This window comes from Carlito syrichta, unplaced genomic scaffold (genome assembly GCF_000164805.1).
Source record: "Carlito syrichta isolate Samal-C Ts95f unplaced genomic scaffold, Tarsius_syrichta-2.0.1 Scaffold287509, whole genome shotgun sequence".
In the NCBI taxonomy this organism is placed as follows: Eukaryota; Metazoa; Chordata; class Mammalia; order Primates; family Tarsiidae; genus Carlito; species Carlito syrichta.
In genome coordinates, this window is record NW_007231605.1 from 12,013 (window position 1) to 21,901 (window position 9,889).

Below are 9,889 nucleotides of genomic sequence, written 5' to 3' on the forward strand. Positions count from 1 at the left end.
GCCGGGAGCGGCCACTGCACTCCAGTTTGGGTGACAGAGTGAGACTCCAACTCAAAAAAAAAAAAGAAAAAAAATAGCACCTGTGAAGAACCTCATGCTGGCTTGTCACAATGTGTGACCACAGTAAAATGTAACCCCACTGAGCCGCCCTGTTCTCACTTACTGAATCAGGGTAACAATACCCACCATGTAGGACAAGCATTAACACACATGAAGTGCCCAGCATGGACATTCAAAACACTGATAGCAATTACTCCAGATGATTCATGCCTAATGCTGTCTGCCTAGGACTAAAGAGACCAAGCACAGGGTTGGCTTAAGGAAGATTCGTCATTCACAACAATCCCATGGTTGGCTCAGAACTAACTTCCCCCTTATCCCACCCTCCATGCCCGTCTCACCTGTTTAGGCCTCATCCAATGGCTGGAGGTGAGGCTCCTAGAATGGAAGGGGGAACTGCCAAGGTCAAGGCTGAAGCAGAGCATGAGGCAGTCTCAGTCCCATCAGGCCAAGACCAAGCAGGGCACGTGTCTGAGACACGCCGGCTTCCTGAGGCAGGGGCTGCGTGTTCCCGAGTCCCCCACCGAGGAACTGGGCTCAGCTCGGAGGAAACCTTGAGACAGAAGAACTCAAGTCTGCCCAAGGCTTGAGGTGGGCTAGGGTGGAACAGGCAGCCAGCCCTTCTTATCAGTCTCTCTGGTCGGATTTGCTCATGAAACCTATGCCAAGGACCAGCTCCAATGGACTACCACACAGAGGCCCCCAGGCAGTCCATTCATCCTCCACTAAAGACTGGATCCCTACAAACTGGTTGCCCAGAGCACAAGGAAAAGGGGTGATGTTTTCAAGGTGCTCCAAGGTCATTCCTACCAGTGGCCGTTCCATGCCGCTGCCCAGGCACCTATGGAAACCAGGGTGTTCACACCTCACTGGACGCAACTCAACACTGAAGTCAATTCTCACCACAGCTTCTGCCTGTTCCTCCAGTGCAGCTTTCCCCCTCTACTGACTTGGTGGACACATATCCTGGGGCTGTTCCTGCCAGCACCAAGAGAGTTCATCAGCCCCACTGCTGGTGAGCACAGATATCAGGATGCTGGAAACAGCATGAAGTTTAAATTCAGGCCCACCACATACTAGCTCTGTGCTTTCAGCCCAGGGAACTTCCCAAGGTTGCCAGTACAAAGGAGACACGGGGTCTCAGCCTGCAGGAATGAACACACCTGGAAATCAAAGTTTGAAAGAGCATGGAAGCCGGGCTTGGTGGCTCAGCCTGTAATCCCGTGCTTTGGGAGGCTGAAGTGAGTGGATTGCCTGAACCCGTGGGTTCGAGACCAGCCTGGGCAACTTGGCGAGACCTCATCTCTACAATAAAATTAAAAAAAATTAGCCGGGCATGGTAGCACGTGCCTGTAGTTCCAGCTACTTGGAAGGCTGAGGTGGAAGGATCGCCGGAGCCCAGCAGGTCAAGGATAGCAGGAGCCCAGCAGGAGCGGCCACTGCACTTCAGTCTGGGCGACAGAGTGAAACTCCAACTCAAAAAAAAAAAAAAAAGAAAGAGCATGGGATACAATACCAGGTACACAGCAGCACTCGCTAAATGCTGGGTTCCTCCTGGCTGTTCCCAACTACCCACCCCCGTCCCACTCTTCCAGGTGGAGGAGTCTCACAGCCCTGGTCAGGACTGTCTCGGTGAAGCCAGGTGTGACCCACGGCTGGCTGTCCAGGACAAGCCTCTCTAGGGCTTGCCAGACTCCTCCCCGGCAGCAGGCACCCCAGCCTCAGCATCAACAAGCTGCACCTCCTGGGTGAGCCCCAAGCCACTCAAGCCAAGGAACAGAACATGGAGGCCTGTGTGCCAGCTTTCACCCTTTCATGGCAGGGGCTTATGCCCCCCTGGGGAAACCTTGGCTTAACCATTTAACCCTGGTTACGAAGCAACAGGCTACCACTTGGCTGTGACGTGTTTAATTTGTGCTGATCACACCAGACACTGCATAGTATGAGTGTCGGCCCCTGAGAGCACTCCTCCCCCACACAAAGGAGGATGGGGACAAATAGTCCAAGACAGGGAAATATAAAAGAGCCATAAATATGACTTCTGACTGCTTGGAGCAGGGGGAGACTTCCCCACTTATCTTGTACTCACAGGCACACCATGAACAGGGGAGGGGTGGGGGTAACATGGGAGGGGACACAGGGAACACAGAGAGTGATGTGATCCCCCCAAGCGATGTCAGCACTGCAACGGGCTTGGTGCCACTGGCAACGGTCAGGGTGCCACTGGCTCCTCCTCGTGAACCTTGCCAGGAAGCCGGAAACCAGGACAGCAGTGTCTACACTGCATCCTCCGGGTGGTGAGACCCTTGCAGCAGTTTCCAGCAGGAACACCAGAGCCACCTTTGGCCCTCCCGAGTGACAGGAGTTCCCAGTCAGGGCCAGGGCCCTCTCCAGGGCAGTAGTGGCACCAGGAGGGCTGACAAAGCAACTGCGCCTCAAGTGATGGCTCTTCATTCTGCTTCCCAGGGTTCCACCATGTGGGCAGAGGCAGATATGCTGTTTTCACTGCTTTGCCCTCTACACACACGTGCATGAGCTCAGGAGGCAAGCAGGTGAGGGGAAAGGGACACAGTGACCTGCCCTGACAATTGTGAAGAAAGCCTTTTCCCAGGGTGAGAGCAAAAGGAAGAAAAGCATGGCAAAGTCTCTCTAGAGGCAGCTCTGCAAGTGTCCTTCCCACTCAGGGCTGGGCCTCTGAGTCCTCCCCCAAGTCCACAGCAAACGACAATTCACCAGAAAGGACCAGAAGGCATACGAACAGAAGAGCTGAAGACCACTGGCTTTGGTACTTAAGCAAATGATGAGGTGTTCTCAGTCACACACACACTTATCTGTTCCTAGGAAGAGATGCCAGGCCATGGCACCCTCCCAGGGTGAGACTTAGATTCTCATATTCCACATGGACAGGGCTCCCTTTTGGGCAGGAGGTCGTGCTGTTGGAGGTGTGGGTCTGGACAGTTTCTACCCTCTCCCTCCCCCACTCACACCCGAGGTGACAGCCACCCCACCACAGCTCCTCCCAAGGCCTCGAGATGAAAATCCCTGAAAAGCAAGGGGTCGCTTCCACATCACTTCACGCCCGTTAGCTGTTGAACAGGGGGATGACCCGGGTGATGGCCTGTCTGCAGATGGGGCACCTCTTGGGCTCTGGCAGGGCGCGATAGCACTCAGCACAAGAGCAGACGTGCCCACATTCCAGAAAGACGCAGGACTTGAAGCTGCTCAGACACACAACGCAGGCACTCTTCAGACTCTCCCTGTCCTCAGGCCTGGCTTGGCTCAGCAGCTGGGCCTCGTGCTCCTGGAACTCCTCCTGCATCTGTTTGAGGCGCAGTCGCTCCTGCCTCAGCAGATACTGCTTGCGGAGGATGAAGAAGAGGGTGGCACACGTGGCAAAGCCAAAAACCAGTGCCAGAACCTTCCAGAGCCTGACACTCGACTCCTGCCTCTGCAGCAGGGTGTCAAAGTCCTGGCCGCTTAGGTAGTACTGCATGCCTTGTTTGGGTGGCTGCAGGCGGACGGAGTTGTTGTCCAGAACCAGCTCGCCAACCCCCGTGAGGGTAGCCCCAACCTTCAGCATCTCCTCGGTCTCCTGCATGCCTTTGGGCCGCTCGCCGCTGATGTAGTGGCCGATAACGTCAGTGAAGGACTGGACAGAGGGGTGGAACTTCTCATACACAGTCTCCAGGCCCAGGTCCACCGAGTCCAGGGGCTTCAGCACTCGCACAGCCACGCCCACAGCATCCTCATGGGGCACCAGGTCAAAGGGCACCGTGTTGGTCCTCTGGTGAATGATCTTTGAACAGTCATTCCTAAAAGAAAAATAGAACTGAGATGAAACGACAGGTAGCAAACACCCAACACCAGGCAGGGAAGAGATCAGTTAAGTGCCAGGAGTACAGAACCAAGTCTGACATCACTGGAAGAACCAGCAGGAATCACTAATCCAAGTACCTCATAATAAAGAGGCTCCATCTCCTGGGTCTTTGGGCAATAACAGTGGGCAACAATACCCCCACAGACTGCCTACACCACCTGTTTCCCTTCACCACTGTAAAACAACACATCTTAAACAAGCCCACTAGGACCAGCTGGAAAGCTGATACTCCATGTAATGGCAGAAAATTATTTTAACAAATCCTGAAATCTCTAATCTAAGATCTATCTAAGATCTAATCTAATCTAATCTCTAAGTCAGTGGTTCTTAAACAGTCAAGATTCTAGGCTCTCTATCCTGGAAATTCTAGTTGAGCAGGTCTGGAAGGGAGCCCCGAAATCTGCATTTCAATGAGATGCCCACAGATGCAGGAGGGCCAGAGATCACACCAAGAGTAAGATCAGCATGAAGAGACTGGCCTTCGAACTGCCTCAGGAGAAGACAAAGCCGTGGCAACAGCACCTGGGACCCCACATTTGAACGGACCGACAGAAAGGGTCTGGCTTGTGGAGGAAAGCTGCATACCAGAGGTGGGTCGTTCGGTTCCATACCATCTTGTGCTCCTGAAGCGTCAGCCGCTGAATGACTCCCTTGCAGTTTTCCACAAACTGGCTGTTAAGGGTTTCTTTAACCGATCGCACAGCTCCTGAGTGGACACATGTTATTTTATTTTAAGAATTTTTCTGGTCGGGCTTGATGGCTCATGCCTATAATCCTAGCACTTTGGGAGACTGAGGTGAGAGGATTGCCTGAGCTCACAGGTTCAAGACCAGCCTGGGCAACTTGGCAAGACCTCATCTCTACAATAAATCAAAAAATTAGCCAGGCATGGTGGCGTGTGCCTGTAGTTCCAGCTACTTGGAAGGCTGAGGCAGAAGGATCCCCTGAACCCAGCAGGTCGAGGCTGCAGTGACCGTGAGCAGTGTGCCTCTGCACTCCAGCCTGGGCTACAGAGTGAAACTCTGACTCAAAAAATAGATATATATTTCTGCCCTCTCCTTGAAGGTCATTTAAAATGTGTTTTTAGTTTGAGCTATGTTAATTCATCAAAATGATGACATTTTTATCATCATAAGTTACATCTTAGGCACATCTGCTACGCTTTTTTACATGGGTTACATTGTTGAAGTATTAAACAACCCCCTAAGGCAAGTATCATTTTACCAATGAGGCAATAGTGCTTCAGAAAGGTTTGGTAATCTTCCCCAAGATCACGCAACCACCACCCAGGTCTTTCTGACAAAATATGTTCTGAACATGGCCCCGACACCACAAAGGCACTTAATGTTAGCCAAGACAAGTTTTTTCAACCTTTTGGAAAGAGGAATTTGCTTTCCATTGACCAATTAACAAACATACCTTCAATAACAGCATAAGGCACACATTTTCCTGGAGCTTCCGAAAGAATACCCTTTAAATCTTCACCCAGGTGGATTTTCCTAGCTCCCTAAATACAAAAAAAAATATCACATTGGCCATCGAAGCCTAATATGTTCAATCAAAGCTTAAGGGCAAAAAAAGAAAAACACTGTTGACTTTTTGCATGTTGAGAGAATGAGGAACTGGGCAGGAATGATACGACGGAGAATCAGATTTCAAAGCTGTGTCCCAGAAGTTTGAACACATCAACAGGCTCTTCTGTCACTGCAGAATGGGGATGCCACATACATTCTTTTTCAGGTTAACCAAAATCTACACTCTTTTTCATGTTAGTATTTTTATTTTTTAATGCAAATATAAAAAAGTAGTAGTCAATGTGAATATCACAGACTGAACATCATTTAATCTCTTCCTGAAAACACAGAGCTATGGTTCAAAGGGTTCAGGTGTAAAGCACCTAGACTGTTGCCTAGTACATGGCAGGGGCTCCATAAATGTTATCACCACACCCCTATGAGTTGTTTGGCATTGTATGCTACAAAAAAGGGGTGCCTTTGCTTTACTAGGCAAGTATCTGCTAACTGGTACCAAGCACTATTCTACTTTTTGTCTTTCTTCCCTGTCATAATCAAGTGAGCACATTCCTTCTGCTGCTGGCTTCCTCTAACAATCCCTAGTCCTCCCATCCCTTCCAACTCAGAGTGCCCAACCTGCTGCGCTTGGGAAACCAACCAAGCCTGTTACTGCTACATCAAAAATATGAGAAAAGTAGGACAATCAACAAGTATATCCTAAGCATCTCTGTGCCATGCACAGTGCTGGGGGCTAGGGATTCAGGTACAAACAAAGGACCATCTCTGCTCTCAGGATATTCCCACTACCAAAACCTAAGGATGCAGGCTTTGGTAACTGGTAAAGAGGTGAGGAGAGGTGAGGAGGGCCTGGACACACAGGAAGCTCACTCTGGGTTAAGCTACAGAGTAAACGACAGAAGCAAGGTCCATTCACGCTCCTTAACCACTTACTCCATGAAGATATTAAAAATACCAGCAATAATAACTAGCACAACTTACTCACTTATTATGTCTCCCTCCACCAGGCTATTAAACTCTAGGAGGAAACCAGGCACAGTGGCTCATGCCTATAATCCCAGCACCTTGGGAAACTGAGGTGGGAGGATTGTTTGAGGCCAGGAATTTGAGACCAGCCTAGGTAACAAAGCAAGACCCTGCCTCCACAAAAAAAGAAAAAAGAAAAGAAAGAAAGAAAAATTAGCAAGGTATGTTGGCACATGCCTATGGTCCCTGATACTTGGGAGGCTAAGGCAGGAGGACCACTTGAGCCCAGGAATTCAAGGCTGAGGTGAGCCATGATCACCCCACTGCACTCCAGTCTGGGTGACAAAATGAGACTTTGTCTCAAAAATAAAAGTAAACGGGGGATGGGATTAACAGTCGCACATATCTGTCTGGGGATGGGGAAACACCTCTTATCAACAGGGTGCCTGAATGAAACGTAATTGTACACCTAACCCTTAACTGTACCCCACAAAATCATAATAAAAAATATTGATTAAAAAATAATAATAATAATAAATTAAATAAAGCAGTTTCACTTAAAAAAAAAAAAAAAAGTCCCCAGTAAGTCACTCCAGAATGGGAGTTCCCTTAGGTTTTCCCTATGTTGATTCCTACTGAAGCTCTGACTAAAAAATGGATACTCTTCCCCTCCCCCTTCTCCCAATTATTTTGTTCCCTTTGACACAACTGAAACTGAACTAACATTTTCTGCTATACTGGTAAATACATATGATTGCATTGCTTTTGAAAAAAATAAAAAATAAGTAAAAATAAACTCTAGTAAGATTCAAACATTGTCTTGTTCACTGCTGTCCCCCAGTACTGAGAAGAGTGCCTGACACACAGAACGTACTCATTACATATTTAAGAAATAAAGTGAATAAATAAGCACTAGGATACACTGTGTACCAGGCAATATGCTAAGCACTTTAATGCAAAAACCCATGAAATGTTCATAATATCCCTACACAGAAAACATTCTCACCAATCACAGATAAGGAGACTGGGGCTCAGAGATGAAGTGATTTGCCCAAAGTCACATAGCTAGTAAAGTATCTATCACAGAATGGCCAATCAGAATGTTTAAAAGGGGGATAGGGAAGAATATGATCAAAAAGACCTGGAGTTGAATCAAGCTTTAACACAGCCACTGGGACTTTGGGCAAGTGAAACTTTATCTGAGTCTGTTTCCAAAACTGAAAAGGATGGGGAAAAAGCAATCTCCCAGGATTTTTACGTGGATTAAATTAACTTTAAGGTGTGAAAAAATCCAGCCAGGGGGATGCCTTCCCACCACTAAGAGAGATACACAGGGTAAGGAGCAGCTCTACTCTGAAGTTTTGCCATCTGAAAATATTGTAATCTAAATATCGGGAGTTCCAACTCTTCTTCCAGGAAGGACTATTTCATCCTCATTTAGGAGCTAACTGGCAATACTTTTAAGGTCACCCAAAGATGGGACCTGGAGAGTCCACTGCTTCAAACAATCCCACACCCAGCCAACTTGAAGCCAAACTGGTTCTGGAGCCAAAAAGTGAAGTATCAGTTACACTCAAAGCCAATCATGTCAGGTGAACAGCAGGGCAGCTGGACTCTCACTAGAATGTCATTGCACAACAAATCCAATTGCCTTGTAACTTGGTTCTTTCCAGATTCCAAAACTCCCTTCATAGCAGGGATTTCACAGTTTTCTGAACCCTCACTGAATAATGAAGTTAGCTTCAAGAATTCACCTTTTATGTAAAAGTAGAATTAGGCCCTTAGCTGTTATATTGTGAAATTTCAACTAAAATGAACCCACAAATATTTACTGAGCATCTATCACCTATCAAGCACTGAGTTATAATCTAGAAGGAAAGAGGAAGAAGAAATAAGACCCTGTCTCTGGTTGAAAGAGGTTTATCTCTCTGAACCAGTCAGACATTTACAATAAAGTGATGTGATCAATCAGAAACAAACTCCATCTTTGGAATCAAAAGACTTAAGTTTAATTTCCAAGCTGACTAGCTGCAAGACCTCTCCTCTGAATCTCAATTTCCTGATTTGCAATCTGGGGGTAATTGTCATTTCATCTGCCACAAAAAAATTATAGAAGAAAAAAAATGGAGATGCGTTGCATAAATTGTAAAGTGAGGTTCGAAAAGGAGAGTGTTATTTTAAAATAACTATAACAGAAAAAGGAAGGGTATGGAGAAGCAAAGAGCTAAGACGTTAATTACATGTTTCTCTGCACTTCCTGTTCCCCGAGTCTGATCTGCTCTTCCCTAGATATCTGCCTGGCCCCCTCGACGCCTAGGTTCTGCTCACATGTCACCTTAGCTCAAATAAGAAGCCCCTTTCGTCCAGCATCCCACTCCCTCTCTTCCTTGTCTCCCTCTAAAGCATTTCGCCCCATCTGTCATCCCACCTGATCCGGGTTTACTATCTGGTCGCACTAGAATGGAATCTCCGCGAGGGCTTTTCTGTTCTACTCACTGCCTGCGCTCAGCAGGGGCTCAATACAGGTTTTTCGAGCAAAGTAATGAAGCCAAGATTCATTCTGAGCAATGCGAGGGACTCGGGAGAAAAGGCGCCGACCAGGCGTTATCGTGAGATCCGAATTCTGACCCCAGCTCCTCCGTGGACTGGCTGGCGACACCCTTCGGAGGCTGCTTCCTCCCTGGGGCAGCTTCGACAACGGGGCGGCCCGGGTGAGCCGGGGGTTCGCACGGCCCGGGGCGAAGATGAGCCGGCTGAGGCCAGGCCGGCTCAGCACTGACCTTGAGCTCCCGGGCGACCTGGGCCTTCTGCCGGTACACGGAGTACAGGACGGCGGTGACGACAGAGCTGGTGCCCAGGAGGATGAACTGGCCCAGCGAGGGCCGCCCTCCGCTCTCCATGGCGGCGCCGAGCCCCGGGGACAGAGGCTGGTGACGGCGAGGCCAGGACCCGTGACCCTCACCGTCCACCCGGGACCGCACCCCCGGGACGGCTCCGGCCGCCACCCCGTCGCCGGGCGATGACGCAACGCCGGAGCCGGAAGCGCCCGCGGGACCCGAGACCGGAAAGGGGGGTTGCCCGGGTGACTGCCGGGATACTGCGGCCTCTCCCCGGACACCGTCTCTGGAGCCGGGTGTCGAGGAGCCGTTTTGGGGAGCGATCGCCTGCCACTCCGTGGCCATTCCCCTCGACACGCGGGCGCCGGCCATAACAGAATTGCCCGCGTCGCTCTGGTCTCGGTCCCTGAGGTTTCCTGGGGTTACTCGGCTGTTTGATGGGTTAGTTGATGTCTTCGCCTTCTGATCGGGAGGCAAGAAAAGCATTGTGTCTTAAAGGCTTGTGAGTATTACACATGTAAATTTTAGAGAAAACTCAAAAGCAAAATCCAAGACTTGGATTTTATTCTGGCCGCTTTACAGATAAGGAAACTGAGGCCAGAGAGGTTAGGGCATGA

At 49.3% G+C, this 9,889-nt stretch overlaps 1 protein-coding gene across 1 annotated transcript; it reads right to left on the reverse strand.

The window, feature by feature from the left end:
• Window positions 1-2,841: 2,841 nt before the first annotated feature.
• MUL1 (mitochondrial E3 ubiquitin protein ligase 1) lies at window positions 2,842-9,438 on the reverse strand. Its single transcript, XM_008052781.2, has 4 exons — window positions 9,216-9,438; window positions 5,357-5,444; window positions 4,523-4,643; window positions 2,842-3,872 (listed from the first exon to the last, which is right to left on the reverse strand). Exons 1-4 carry the CDS (start codon window positions 9,333-9,335, stop codon window positions 3,143-3,145), a joined length of 1,059 nt encoding a protein of 352 aa, XP_008050972.1. The 5' UTR covers window positions 9,336-9,438; the 3' UTR covers window positions 2,842-3,142.
• Between the last annotated feature and the right edge of the window lie 451 nt (window positions 9,439-9,889).